The sequence below is a fragment of the Notechis scutatus genome, chromosome 5, assembly GCF_049901735.1.
Source record: "Notechis scutatus isolate UNSWTSFEM ecotype Mainland chromosome 5, rNotScu1.2, whole genome shotgun sequence".
In the NCBI taxonomy this organism is placed as follows: Eukaryota; Metazoa; Chordata; class Lepidosauria; order Squamata; family Elapidae; genus Notechis; species Notechis scutatus.
The window spans coordinates 20,024,207-20,039,895 of NC_142013.1; the positions used below are offsets into that span (position 1 = coordinate 20,024,207).

Consider the following 15,689-nt stretch of genomic DNA (forward strand, 5'->3'; position numbering starts at 1 on the left):
CGTTAGGAAGTACTTTTGTTGCACACCCGGATATGGTGCTGCCTGCGTTGACCCCGATACGAAGTGCTCCACCAATGCCGAGGTCAACATCCAAGCCGTCGCTGCCCGCCCGAAGATGCAAGGGGGAGGAATTAAGTCACCCCCAAAAAGACGGCCTAGCCATTTTTGGGGGGCTCAAAAAAAATAAGACTCAGCCTTATTATATGAGAAACACAGTATTAGCTGAAATTTTAGCTATTTCTGGAGCAACACACAAATGTTTGTGTTATAAGCACCCACCAATTTTGATTATAGACTTACTGTAATTATGAATATAAGGTAAAGGTTCCCCTCACACATACTTGCTAGTCATTTCCGGCTCTAGGGGGCGGTGCTCATCTCAGTTACAAAGCCAGGCAGCCAGAGCTGTCTAAAGACGTCTCCGTGGTCATGTGGCCGGCATGACTAAACACCAAAGGTGCACGGAATGCTGTTACCTTCCCACCAAAGTGGTCCCTATTTTTCTACTTGCATTTTTACATGCTTTCGAACTGCTAGGTTGGCAGAACATATAGTCATATATTTATAAACATATATTTTTTAGCAGACTTCAGTTTGAGTACGCTCATGTTTAAAGTCACCAGGCAACATGGTAATTCTATGTAAAAATATTAATGGTCCCATTGCTCTTTGAACAGAAATTCATGAATAAGTCAGTGAATTGGTCACTCCATTTGAAGGGTTTGTAGTGTGGGGCATCTCTTTTTAAGATACAATAAACATTTTTTGTTTTTGTTCCAGTGTCCACTCAAATCAGTTGAATGTGTTTGTGAATTCATTTTATTTATATTCATTTATATCACTTATTTATGAAATTTATGCGCCACCTCAATCCAATAGGACTCTAGGCAGTTTACAATAAATAATAAAATTCAATAATTATAGAATGATACAATAGAGTTAGAGCAATACTTGATCTGGTATAGGTTAAGCAAAATAGTTTCTCAACAAGCCTCGAGTTTGAGACTGAATTTATATTTAGTTTATTTACTTTTTTAAACTAAAGCAGTGCTAAAACTTAGGTTCCACTAGAGTCAGGAAGAGTCAATCAAAAAACAGCAATATAGGAAAGTTAATGTTTGGTAGACCTGAAGGGTAAAGACCACAAAAATGTTCAGTTCATTGATACATTACTACAACATGTGCATATTTTCTGTCAACAGGCAATACTGTTCACACCTAATGGGCTACAAATATAATATTAGTCATATTACAAATGTGTTGCAGACACAAAGCAGAAACTAAAGGTACATGCAGTTAAATCATTTAAATTGATGAGTTAAGGCTAACTAAATTGCAAATGATGTCTTGTATTTCTACAGGGATATTTAATGAGTTGATATCAGGGAAGGCGACTGGGTCAAAATCCTGCAATATTAACAGGGATTAGTTGAAATTTTAGAAGATGGATAGATCCTTTGTATATGAACTTGCTCATCTGGGATCCTTCCAGGTCCCCTACCCAGCACAATGGGATGGCTTTGGGAGGTAACCAGTGACATTTTAAAAAACAAGTGTATTGCCAGCCTTGAAGGAACATGTGTTATCTCTTTTAAGGATGCCATTTTTCAGTATGAACAGCCTTTACTGTCTCCTCTTGTTCATATTTTTGAATATAATTAGAGAAATAGCTATAGAAGAATATATTTTGATAGGGAATCAGCTATAGAATATTTTAAAGAAAAGAGGATCTAGATCCTTTTCAGTCAAGGTCCATACCAGACACAGACAGAAAACAGCATCAGTTATTCTTGGGCATCACCTTTCTCAGAATCTGGATATAGTACACAACATTTGGGCCTATTGTGTGCAGCCATTAAGTGAATCTAGTTTCCCCATTTACTTTGCTTGTTGAAAGCTGGCTGGGAAGGTTGCAAATGGCGATCACATCACCTTGGACCTGCAACTGTAATAAATATAGGACAGTTGCCAAGCACCTAACTTTTTGATCACATGATGATGGGGATGCTGTGATATTCGTATGTGCAAGGGCTGGTCAGTGCACTTTTTTAGTGCTGTTATAACTTTGGTCGTTAAACAAATGGTTATAAATTAAGTACTACCTGTATTATGTGCTGACTGTCCAAAAAGGGATCTTGTTCAGCTTTTTATGATACATCAGAACATTTGCTTACCTTAAGGTGTTGCCTTTGTCAAAAGGAGTCAGCCCAGCTGGTTAGATAATTAAGAGAGGTAAGGATAACTGGCCTTTTTGGTTGCAGCCCAGTGGTACATCTTGACACAGAAATACATTTGGATCCTTCTGGCTTTTAGGAAGCTTCTAAAAATCAGCTTTCTCCAGTATGCTGATGAGAGAATCCAAAGAATAGGTTAACTCCGCCTTTCTGCCCAAAGACTGAGTCCTTTTAAACTTTGTAGCCACGCCTCTTGATTGTGTCCCAGTTTTGACTCAGTCTTAGCCCAAGAGAAACATGTTTAACAAGAGCTCTATAGAGCAAACAGGCAGAGTTAAATTCTTTGGAATCTCTTGAAAGTCAACTGGAATCAAACCTGTTACAAACGGCAAACACAAAGGCTGGCTTCCCCGGCTCGTCCGGCATAGCCGCCATAATGAATCGGCTGGCTCCCCTGGTCTAACCACTTCTTTGCCAGTCCAAAATAAAGAAACACTTGTGTGCATAAACGTTATTGGCACTAAATAAATAAAATAAATGATCTTATATGTAAAATATGGGAGGCAAGTATATGTACACGCACTCATAAGCATTACATATAAAATTCATATTTTAGGATTAGCACAATCACATGATAGCATATTAACTTGATTATGTGCCACAGAATTTGTAACTATAATGGTTCGTGTGTTTAAAATAGCTGGCAAAATATGTGTATTGGTAGTAATTGCCTTTTGGATAAGAATGGGTTAAGGATACTTTTTTAATGGATACTGCTGCCGCCATTCCATTCTGATGAGTGGAAGATACCCAATTGGAATTTGCAATATCCCATGTTGCCAGTTGTATCATACATGAATCTTCAGATATATTTTGAAATATCACTTATTTCATGTTTTGTAGATAGGATAGTAGCAATGTAGTCTAGAACACAGTGTTGCTGTTTTTTCGATTTGTATAGATGCTTTCAGCCTGTGGATGTTGCAGATTTTTTTTTAAACCTGATCATGAATTACTGAAGCTTGTTGAAATATATAAAACTAAATATGAGGATTTTTACAGATTGTCACTATGCCATTATTGTAACCTAAAATTAGTGACTATAATAATGTATTAAAGTTGTAAGCTGTCCAACTCCCAAACTCCTTGTCTCTCTCTATAGAACAAAAAATATACTAAAGAGTAACTTCATTGGCTTACTTAATCTTATATAGAATTGCATTAAGACGGATAGGGTGAAAGTAATTGGTGCCAAACAGTATAAAATACTTCCTTTGCTGCTGCTTTAATATTACCATACTTTCCCATGAAGAGAGCTAAACATGAATCTTGCCACTTGGTTTAGTTATGAAAAGGATATGAACAAGTGGGCAGGCAAGTGAATATTACTGGTAGCAGCAGAAACTTTCAAATAGTTCATTTGTGTTTGAAGTATAGGAACTGTTGTACATTGAATATCTTCAGACTAAAGATGGACAGTTTTGTGTTTTTTAAATAGAGAAATATTTTGAATAAAGGAATAAGAATAAATAAAAATAAGGCCATAATCTAAGCTGCAAAATATTTTACTATAATTTCTTCAATTTTTTTTAAAACAGTAGCTTGGAATACTGCACTAACAGGGCCAATTAGATAATGAACCATTTTCTTTTCTCAATATTTATGGCCTGAGCAAATGTACCTTTTCTTTTGCTACTAGATCTTTAAACATATGCAGATGTTAGTTAACAAAGTTTCAAAAGCCATTTTTAAGGTGTTAGTTCAAAGGAAAGTTTTAAAAAATCCACATTGAAATTTTTGGTCAATGATAACAAATTAATGAGGAAAATAACATGATCATGTGACTTTTTAAAGGAAGATAGTACTGTATCTACTTTGGGAAATGTTGCTTGCAATGGGAAATACATTGATGTAGTATTTTTATGATATTCACTGAGATTCTGCTGAGGGTAAACTTGACTATACTGTTCATCTCAACAGCCAACTTGCTTTTGAATTGCTTTTAAGGATTTGAAAATCCTTGCAATTGAAATTTGAATTACTTTATTGTCACCGTCATGGCAAATTTGCATTCTCAATATTTATTAAATCTATTTCAGGATGCTTATTTTCAAAAAACCATTTCCAGTTTATCTAGAGAAGTGAGCAAATTCCCAGAATCAAAAAGGCATTGGAAAACTTTTATCTTTACAAATTACTGGATGTTTTTCAATAGGTAAGTATTTGTATTTGAAATACAAATATTTTTTAAATATTAACTGCTTAAAGCAATCAGTTGAATGGGAAGGGGAAATTAAATATAAAATTAATAAAAAAGATTGAACATAAAAAGTTAATTGAAAACAGTAGCTTATATAAATAGTTAAAAGAGCTTAGTTACTTATGCTAACCAGAGTAAGAATTAAACATTTCCCAACTGAGAGGTAAAACTATTCAGAATTTCAGTTTATATTGATCTTGTGCAATTAGGGAAGGGGAAATATGTCAAGCTAAATGTATTTGAACTGGAATATTTCATTTTTCTTTAATATTTCTTTACATTATATTTCAAATGCCATAAGTTACACATGAAAGTAGGAATTGTCATGTCTGGGCTGCAAAAATACAGCAAAATACTTAGGTAGTAAGTGTGAGACTTTTTTTTTCATACTTTTATTGCTATCTAGTAGATATCTAAATTTGGCTTGTCTTGATATGGTATATTTATGTGAAAGAAAGCCAGAATTTTCAAAATGTTAGCTTATTATGACTTGCCAGATTGCTGATTTGTACAGAAATTGTTTTACTAGATTATAAGTAGCTTAATGGAACCCAGTTTGTAATAGTAATTAAATTTACTGGGCTAGAAATGGGAGGCTATTGTGTTCAGTCCTTAGTTTGAAGCCACTAAGGAGTGTCATAGAATACTAGTCATTCTCTCTCAGCCGTTGGAAGAAAAAAAAGTAGTAAACTACTTTTGAAAATATTGCCAAGAAAACTGTATATCTCTGTAGTTGCAGGAGTCAAGACTGACACAAAGCTGTAGATAGGTAGATGGATGGATGGACAGACTGACTAATGGATGGATGGACTGGTGGATGGATTGACCAACCTTTATCAATTCAAGATTTTGTTGGCAACAAGTAGATTGGACCTGTACAAACCCTAAATTTGATTTGATTTGATTTCATTTAAATTCAAACAATATAATCCATTGGAATAGACAGACCAGTTTTTTGCCCAAACTTGATGTCATGGGCTGAGAGAGATGACCGTCCCACAGTCACCCACCTGCCCAGCTTAGTAATGTCTAAAGTGGGATTACAACTCAAAGTCTCCTGGTTTCTACCTGGTGTCTTAACTACTAGAACAAACTGGCTCTTCTCCAGTATTTTTAATTATTTCATTTCATTGATGACATGCTGAAAATTTTGGTTAAAATTTTTGAGGAAGCTCCATGTATCACATCCCAAAATTGAGGGGGGGCACATGTGGCCTAGAACTTCATATTTAATTAAGACAAACAAGCTACTTAACTCTGATTGTAACATGGGACTAGGAATTCACTTTCACTATCTTAAAAAGTCACGGTTTGTTCTTGGCTCTTAGATTCCAATTTTGCTTTGTTTCAGAGAAACAGTTCGGTTCCTGGGTTACAATGAACAACAGAAGTTGCTTTTTTAATTGAGTCCTGCTTTACAAGAGCACTGGGCTTTGTCATTCAATAGAATCTTGCTTTGTTTTATTTAGAACATATTTAAATAAATTAGTAAAAGAAAGATGGTACTTTGAAAAATAGTTAAAAAATAACCAGATGATGTTATAGTGAAACTGCTTTCTCTTTTTGTAACAGTTTTTCTGGAAGGCCAGAAGGTAGCTGAAAATTGGCGTTGTCTGAACCTACGTCTGGTTTATAAGGGCTTATCACAATGGCAACTGGCCTAGCCAATGTAGGAAGCTCTTTTGGAGGTCCATCTAATTCTCTGGTGTCTAGATCTAAGTTCCAGAGTACCTCCATAGAAGATGATGATGATGTTGTGTTTGTTGAACCTGTACAACCTCCACAAATCTCTACACCATTAATAACAGACCACAGAAATGTTTTTAATTCATCCAGTAATGAAGAGCAACATGGAAGTGACCCTAAAATATCTGCTCCGTCAAAAGACATGAGCGCTCAGAAGGGAAGTATAACTGAGACTATTATTATTGATGATGAAGAAGATATTGAAACAAATCAGGGACAAGAGAGAAATGATTCCAGTTTCAATGAAAGAAGATTTCCAGAGGGTAAAAACAGAACCAATGAAATGGAATTCTCAACATCCAGTTTTTCAAGAAGTAAGGTAAATGCAGGAATAGGTAATAGTGGTATAACCACAGAACCAGACTCTGAAATTCAAATAGCTAATGTTACTACATTAGAAAGAGGTATGAGCTCTGTGAGTGTTGGCCGTTTAGAAAATACTGAAGGGCGTGACATGAACTTAATGATAACACATGTAACATCACTACAGAATACCAACTTGGGAGATGTATCTAACGGACTGCAGTCAAGTAATTTTGGTGTTAATATACAAACATACACCCCATCTTTAACTTCACAGACCAAGACTGGTGTAGGACCTTTCAATCCCGGTAGAATGAACGTAGCTGGTGATGTCTTTCAGAATGGAGAATCTGCAACTCATCATAATCCAGGTAGGTTATATCTTTATGTATATTTTTATCCTAAGACTTGAAAATTCTCATAAAGCCAATTATATTCTAAGTTCTTTTGAAACTTATTTTGGTGGTTTTATAAAATTGTACTTTGCTTTAAAACTTAATTTAAATCACACTTTTATAATAAAAGTGCTTTAACATTTATTGAGTACAATTATCCAGAACTTTGGGGTCTTTAAATGAATTCCTATCTTTCGGGGCTGATAAGCAAATTAAATATCTTGAGTATTGTAGATTCCTTTATAATAAATAAGGCAACCATGAGGATGTAGGCAGATGTTCCAATATTATGTTATATATGTTAAATATTGGAACAAATATATTCTATATTTGATGGGCTGTCACAGAGAAGAGTGGGACAACCTTTCTAAATCATCTGAAGACCAAACAAGGAACAATGGATGGAAACTGTTCAAGGAGAGATTCAACTTAGAAAGGAGAAATTTTCAGACAGAACAATCAACCAATAGAACAGTTTGCCTTTAGAAGTTGTGGGAGCTTCATCACTAGAAGGTTTCAAGAAGAGACTCGACAGCCACTTGTCAGAAATGGCATAGGGTCTCCTGCTTGAGCAGGGGATTGAACTAGATGACCTACAAGTCCCTTCCAACTCTTGTTATTCTAAGTCTTCTAAGAATGTCTACACTGTGCAGAAAGAGAAAGTGTGAAATTAAAATTAATTTAGGATAGAATCTAAGAAAAAAAAATTAGATGGACCCTAGTTGTGAAACAAAAAATCATTTAAACTCTTCTCTAAAAGTGAGCTTGAGAGAGATAAGCTTCTGAGAAATTGATTTAACAGGAGCAGAACTGAAGCTGAACACCGCTCACTAAATCCTGTATCTTCCCAAAGCATAAAAATAATGAATTTTTAATTTATTTTATTTCTTTGTTAAATTTTTTTGCCAATCATTTTGCCTGTCTTACAAAAACATACTCAAGACAAACATTACCACATGCAGATGGAACAGCAAAACCATTTATTTCCCAAGGGAGCACTTCCCAACACTTTTCCTCCCTTGCATCCCAAGATATGCTCAGTGCTCCTACTTACATTTTTTGTGCTTTTACTGGCAACTCTCATTAGAAACTGTCTGGTATTCTTAAGAATGAAAGATTGCATTGGAGCCTGGCAACCTGTTTTGAAAACTTCTTTTTTTAGCTGGGTAATTTGAAATACAATCAATAACTATTATGCAGGCTATCCACTGTAAGATTAAGCTGAATATTCTCAGCATTCTTTCTATTTGAATAAGCATTAAATATATTTGGGGGAAATCTGTCAAGGCATGAGTTTGTTAATAAACTTAAAATGAAACCATACTTGTCTAAATGTTTATATATAAAACTGACAGTGGCAATCATAGAGATTTGCTGAGCTCCAATAGCTTAACAGTTGCATGCAGTAGGATTGAGCAGTGGGAATTAGGGAATGTGCTCACTCAAATCAATCATTGAATTACTGTGCAATGGTAGCACAGTGTATTGTGATACTTTGTAGTTTTACTTTTGAGTCTGTCTTTTAGACAATTGTGAGGCTGTATACAAATTTAATAACTTATTTGCATTATTTATAAGCCACCATTTAATAAAATTTCTTACTATTTATTACAAAAATTCTACACGGAAAGCCAGATAAATTAATTCTTAAATTTATATGCTGCCCCTTCTGACGACTGGGTAGTTTACAGATAAAACATTTTAAAACAAAGAACAATGCAAAAAAGAAGCAAGACAAAACAATGATGGCAAAGAAAACAAACCTGGCAAGAAAGATGTGTTCTGACCCAGGCTTCTCCAAACAGACTTAAACACAAACTTATTTTAAAAGCAAAACCTATTTTATTGCAACACTTGGAATTACTTTCATTCCCAGCCAGAACTCATTATAGACAGTTCCCCAAAATAAGCACACGCCTTTCAGTGCTGTGGAATGTTGCCAAAAACAGAAGTATCCAATTATAACAGAAACCAACTGAAATACCTGAAAAAACCAACCAGAGCTTCAATGAGGACTCGGAATCTATCAAACTACTTCGTTTCCTGCAAAACTTTCGTCTTTGAGGTCTGACTTTTATCCCTTATGGGAGGGGCAATCACCTCCCAGCCTTGCTCCCAAGTCACCCCTTCTGCTTCAGCTGCTCTCGCCTTCTAGCAGCTCTGCGCACATGCACACTGGGAACAGGCTCCCCTGGGTCCCCTGCTTTGCTGCTGCCACTCCCAGATGGTCCTGGCCCCATCCCTTCATCAGATGCAGGACCCTCGTCCAAGTCCTCTCCAGACTCCCTGACTGGTCCCCTTTCTCCCTCACTGTCCGACTCTACTGCTGTCTGCACCGGCTCCTGGCAAACCACAAGAAGAAGAGTCATTCCCTCCTAAAGCCTGAAGGGCCAGATAAGTTCCTTTGAAAAAGCAGTATTGCCAGTCAAATTGGGGGGCTCATTTCAGGTATTTTGTTGTGTTAAAATAAAGCCTATTTATAAGGTAAGCTTTTATGTCATTTATCTGACATCTGTAGCTTCATTTTGAGATGACAAGTATATGATTGAAAATATTTGATTTAAAAAGATTTATAAGAAAACCAGTGGTGCTTGAAAAAATAATATTAGCTTAAGAAAAATTAATAAAAAGTTAATATTTCTTACATCCATGTACGAAGCATATCAATGATTCTATTTAATTAGTAATCTTGTTCACTAATGGCTGAATTTTGAGTATTTAACTATTCATACCTATTGGATTTTGATTTGCTTCCTGACAATTTCTACATTCCTTTGTGAGAGCTACATGTATTTTGATATAGTTAAATGTGTGTTAAATGCCTGTTGTGTATCTGATTCATTTCTGAAATATATTGAATCCCAGCTAGTATAATGATGTGGATTTCCCTGCTCTGTATCAAACAACCATTGTTGTTATCTGTTAGCATTTTCTCTTACCTGGGTTAATATCAGGCCTGGTTTTATATAGCAAGATTAGAATCCATATCATGCAACTACAGATCATGAAACCTTACTTGTCTCAAAAGAACAAAGGTCCAAGTAAAAAGAAGAAAATTTGAACTTCCTACCAGAATTAATTAAAAATACAACATAAAAATAAATCATTGGAGCACTTCTCAAAGCTGTGGAAATAACAGTGTCATGTTTTGATGACTCTGCACCTAAAGTAGTTGTAGCTACGTTCTCAAAGTAGCTCTTGATAATGCTTTGATTAGGCTTGCTTTGCAGACCCCAATAGTGCATTTACAGGGTTGCAGTGAAGGTTCCAGCTAATTTTTGAGCTTGATGCTGTTCTCCATCAGAGGTTCAAGGTTATATACTTTCTCCTCGAATGCATTTCCCATCAGTAGGATCTCAGCTTTGAGTGTCACGGTTCCAAGCCCTGTACTGCAAGGGAAGAGACCAAAACACTCCAGCTAGAGTCACTATCACCTTTATCAGTAACAGTCTCGGTGCGGAGTGAAATGAATTGAAATTAGTGCTACAGCTTTCCATACTCCCATCCTGCCCCTTGCAGGGAATTCCTCTTCCTCATTCCATTCATGACCCCCGCTGTTCCACGCTGGGCTCCATCACCGCTGTTTCCTGCTTTGCCATTGCATCCTCGCACATACCTCCTGAGTCTTTCCCACCCCTTCTGTGCCTGCTCTTACCCCCTCCTGCGTGTGGCAGTACTGGCCTTGATAGTCGCCAATTTGGAGGTTGACATTGAGCAAACATTTGCCACTTTCCTCTGCGCTTCCTCATTTTCAGTATGATGGAAGTAAGCTGAAGAAAGCATTATAAGGTCAGAATAATGATGATGCCAGGAATTATTGGGGATAGAGGCTGGATGTTAAGTTTCGCATGTGCATAAAACAGAGACCTCAGTTCCAAAAATTGTAGATATGTGATATCATTTACTTTGCCTAATGGGTTCATGTCTATAGTTATCAACTTCAGATACCTGAACCCGGGGGAATGCAGTTTTTAAACCTGTACTATTTTTCCAGCACATTCACATATAAACTTTCCAATATTTCATGAGCATCACTAGCTTTTAAGTAACATTCTTCAGGACAGGTATATGATATCTGCATTACTTTTTGCATGATTGATGGTTTTCAAATACAGTAAGATGTGATGTTACTGAGTTGATCATTACTAAAAGTTAAAAACATGAAAATACAACTATTTTTGCCACATGAATAGAATTTGACTGCAGTATCAAGAAAGTGCAATACTGAATACAAGAACTGCAATTACTGCAATGTAACCAATGGTAGAAAATGTTGCCGAAGCAATGTTCAATAGAAGACAAAAATAACCTTGAAAGCTACAGATTGGACAATAAAAGGATATGTATCAAATAGACTGTGTGTTCTAGCTCACACAACAAAACTGTACCAATTGAAATGTTTTGCCTAAATGTTTCAAGTTGGTTGTGTTCTGTTGGAAAAGCTCAAGTGTTCTGTCAGAACAGAGCTGAAAATGTGTTGAGTCTCCTGGTCATCAATGAGAACTTCAGATCAGCTTCCATTCAATAATTCCTTATTTCAGATAAGCAAGGTGTAGTAGTTTATGTAAATGCTGCTTATTAACCAGATTGTAAAAAAAATAGTAAACAATATGATAGTAAAATATTTTTGGAAAATTGCAATGAATCCCCTAAGAGAAAATAAGTCTGTTGTCATCAAAGTTTTCCAAAAAGTTATCTCCACAGTGCCTTCAACCAAAAGAAGAGACCTTTTAAATTACTTCACATTTTTATACCCATATTCTTTGGGTATATTTATTTATTTATTTGATAAATTTATATGCCATCCATCTCATTTTGAAAAGTAAATATATAGGCCAAAAAGAAGTTTAGCTTACTATAGGTGTTGGATTTTTTGTTTTTATTTTTGTTGTTTTGTTATCTGTTAGAGGAAAGCCCAACAAAAGAAATTATTTCCATTTTCCTGATGTTTTTGCTTGCATATACCCTGTTTCTCCAACAATACGGCCTCCCCCAATAGGAAGTCCCAGCATGTTTTATAGGCATGAAATGAAATTAAGCCCTCCCCCCCAAATTAAGGCCTATATTAAAACATGCAAAATGGGGGGCTTGCCGTTAGGAAGTACTTTTGTTGCACACCGAGATATGGTGCTGCCTGCATTGACCCTGATAATGGAGTGCCCCACCAATGCTGAGGTCAACATCCAAGCCGTCGCCGCCCGCCCGAAGATGCAAGGGGGAAATTAAGTCACCCCGAAAAGACAGCCTAGCCATTTTTTCGGGCTCAAAAAATAAATAAGACCCAGCCTTATTATATGAAAAACACGGTACTAATAGCTGATAGTTACAAAAATAAAAAAGGAGTTAATGTGAGAGCATACACAGTGTAAATGCATATATCAACACTAAAAAAACTCTCAAGAAAAGCAAGATTCTTTATATATGTACCATCTCAATAGTAATAACAATACTGTGTTACTTGCCTACAAAATATTGGGCTAAAGTTGATGGGACCCAGTTATCGAGTCACATAAACGAGAATGAAATTAACACGTTAACATCTGAACTGCAGTTGCAGAGATATAAAAAAATATACTTCAAGTCAAAAGGTTTCCCCAAAAGCAGGTAGCTTTTGAATAACTGAATCATAGAAAGTATGTTCAAGTTATAATAAAGTAACAATCATTTGATTTATTGTTTAAAATCCTCTTCCTGCTACTGGAGGTAAGTATTCATTACTTGTATATAATAGACACAATGTAAACAATATAAGATGCTTTTCAGATAACTGAATTATTCCTATACAGATTTGTAAAATGTGGTAAGACAATAGGGGAGTAGACAAACTTGAAACTTCTTGGGAAATTGACAGCCCTTATTTCAATAATTGAAATTAAAATGTAAAGCTTTCTCCTTTTTCTTAAACTAAGGCTTGGCGGATGTTTGTTTTACATGACCAATAAATCATTTCCATGTTGGCCTTATTTTCTCAGGCCATTGTCAAAAGTAATCATTGTTTAACTTGCTTTGTAGTATCATGTTAAATTTGGACAAGAACCTTACATAGGAACAATTCCTATTTTAAAAGTGTTTGAAATGTTCATTTAAATAATAATACGCTCAAAGTTACCATGGTTTATAATCTTCTATTGCAGTTTCTGTATTTTTTTAAAAAATAGGGCTATAGAGATTATTGCAATTCAATTCACTGTTAACAACAGTTAACAATTTCTGTAGTTTTTACCTGCACTAGGCAATGCAATACTGTGCTTTACTGTCAGATTAATGCCAGCCCATTGCCATTGTAAACTTCCTAAAGCTGTTAACTTCATTTTGTATATTTTAAAGATTCCTGGATATCTCAGTCAGCTTCATTTCCAAGAAATCAGAAGCAACCAGGTGTAGATTCCCTATCTCCTGTGGCATCTCTTCCCAAGCAAGTCTTCCAACCACCTGCACAACAGCAACCTTCAAAGCAGGTTAAAGTTACATGTGCTAACTGCAAAAAGCCTTTGCAAAAGGGCCAGACTGCATATCAGCGGAAAGGATCTGTTCACCTTTTTTGCTCTACGACTTGCCTTTCATCATTTTCACATAAACCAGCTCCAAAGAAACTCTGTGTTATGTGCAAAAAGTAAGGATATTTCATTTGTTAAAACTATAGTCCTGTTAATTGTTCTAATAACTTCATGAAATCAATTTTATTATTTAAGAAACAAATGAGATACTTTTCTTTATGTTCTTTCATCAGTTGTTTGCATAATAATGTAGTCCTGGGCAAATATTAATTATTAAGGAGAGCAGGCTTAGTTAAGTTTGTTATTGGCTAGTAATAATTGACTATAATTGCTATTGTCTGTTCTGACATTTGGTGAGAATTAAAATTAATAGTGAATGTAGACATAGCTCTAATTTATAGGTGCATAAGCTAAATTTTAAAAAATGAAGAAAAAAGTCACATTTTCTAAATGGAAATTAGTTTGCATAATGATAGAAGTAACCCAGGTTTTCTGTGATAAATATCTACAGTAAACTAGTAGTCATATTGGAAGTTATTTGTTTTATTTTATTTCTATAGCTACATCTATAAATAAGTGATATATTAAGATTTATTCTAATTTAAAATTCTGCTTTTTTGTAATAATTCTATCCATGATACATTCAGATATTTTTTTAAAAATGACTAAATGGTTATAGAAAGTTGAGTTTCATACAAGCTTATTATAGCTGTTCAATTTTTGACCTTTATTTAATACATGTAAATAGAAAAGCAAGATCTTTTGATTTTTGGTGTTTGTCAGCAATAAATAGGAAAAGCATAATGGAATAATTTTGTTTGTAATGGCATTTATTAGATCATCATTTTTATCTCTTAATTTATCTCCATTGTTTTTTGGTTACTAATTAAAGGTAATAAGTATATTATTTGTAAAACATTGTGAAATAAAAAACTGGCTGAAAGAACACGTTCCTTTTCCAATGTCTCTATCTAAAAAGCAATATCGTTTTTGATGTCAGTCATAATTGAGAATTCCATCACTTAAAGAGCTGGTAATTTAAAGAGCTGGTAACAAAACATACCAAACTGTCTCATTGACAAGTCATTCCTTTTTGTATATATACATATCAAAACATGATTAATAGCATAAAAGGGGATAAATAGGGGTTGGAGGAAGAAGGTTGTTGGAGTTATATCTTGTTACATCAGTACATTAAAAGTTTCATAAAAGCAGGATGATAGAAATTACTTTAGTTTTTGTTTGACCAATTATGTTTATTTTCCTCTGTCATTTTTTGTAGCATTAGTTTTTCATTAAAAATAGAAACAGGGACTCTTGTTAAGAAATTACACTATCTTCAGATGAGATTGAGTATTACATTCATAACAATCTGATAGACCAGGTTTTTTTTTAAAGAACTGAAATTTCTGAGAATAAAAAACACACAATGGTCACTAAAGTACTGAATAATTTTGTTTTTCAGAGACATAACAACAATGAAAGGAACCATTGTTGCTCAGGTTGATTCAAGTGAATCTTTCCAGGAGTTTTGCAGTACATCATGTCTGTCTTTCTATGAAGACAAACAGAATCCTTCAAAAGGAATCTTAAATAAGTCAAGATGCACTATCTGTGGTAAACTAACTGAGGTTTGTTTGCTATTTTTCAGTGATTTCCCCCCCTCCCAAAATCCATTTTATTGGAGTTCTCTTAAAATTTTATCGATATAATTTATATTTTTGTTTTCTTAAGTTTTCGCGGGTACTCACATGTATGGTATTCAGCTTTGTTCGGGTATTTTCCCACGTCATAGTTGTGCTTAAAAGTTGTGCTTTAAAGTTGTAGCAACATTTCGGCAGAATCTCATCTGCCATCATCAGGCTTCTGTATTGTGAAGCCTGATGATGGCAGATGAGATTCTGCCGAAACATTGCTACAACTTTAAAAGCACAACTATAATGACATGGGAAAATACCCGAACAAAGCTGAATACCAATTATATTTTTGTTTAGAGAAAAACAGTGGATTGTTTAGTAAAGGTTCCCTGCTAACTAGTTGAAATTTTATTTGGTGTATCGTATTTCATCTCTTGACAAAACCACTCCATTTTGCGCGATAGCCTTTTGCCCGAGGGGGGGGTGGCAGATGAGATGGTCTGGCCGCCTCAAACAGTTGGGGCACGCAGCTGCCACGGGGCCTTTAAAGCACAGCGATAAGGCTCGGCCCGAAGCTCGCGAGGGGGGGGGGGGGGGGGGGGGGGGGGGGGGGGGGGGGGGGGGGTGTTTTGGGGGGGGGAAGGAAAGGGGGGGGGGGGGGGGGGGGGGGGGGGGGA

General features: G+C 35.5%; 1 protein-coding gene across 10 annotated transcripts in view; it reads left to right on the forward strand.

The window, feature by feature from the left end:
- Positions 1–15,689, forward strand: part of ZMYM2 (zinc finger MYM-type containing 2) — an 83,103-nt gene that overhangs the window by 6,806 nt on the left and 60,608 nt on the right. For 6 of the 10 annotated variants that reach the window (XM_087966246.1, XM_087966245.1, XM_087966249.1 and 3 more), the window contains exons 2-6: positions 4,274–4,389; positions 6,007–6,499; positions 6,761–6,854; positions 13,206–13,491; positions 14,841–15,006. In XM_087966246.1, the coding sequence (XP_087822372.1) occupies positions 6,083–6,499; positions 6,761–6,854; positions 13,206–13,491; positions 14,841–15,006 (963 nt within the window). In that variant the 5' untranslated portion in view covers positions 4,274–4,389; positions 6,007–6,082. Of the gene's footprint in view, positions 1–4,273; positions 4,390–6,006; positions 6,855–13,205; positions 13,492–14,840; positions 15,007–15,689 lie in introns of all 10 variants that reach the window. The other 4 variants (XM_087966243.1, XM_026675085.2, XM_026675091.2 and 1 more) reach the window with 1 other exon arrangement.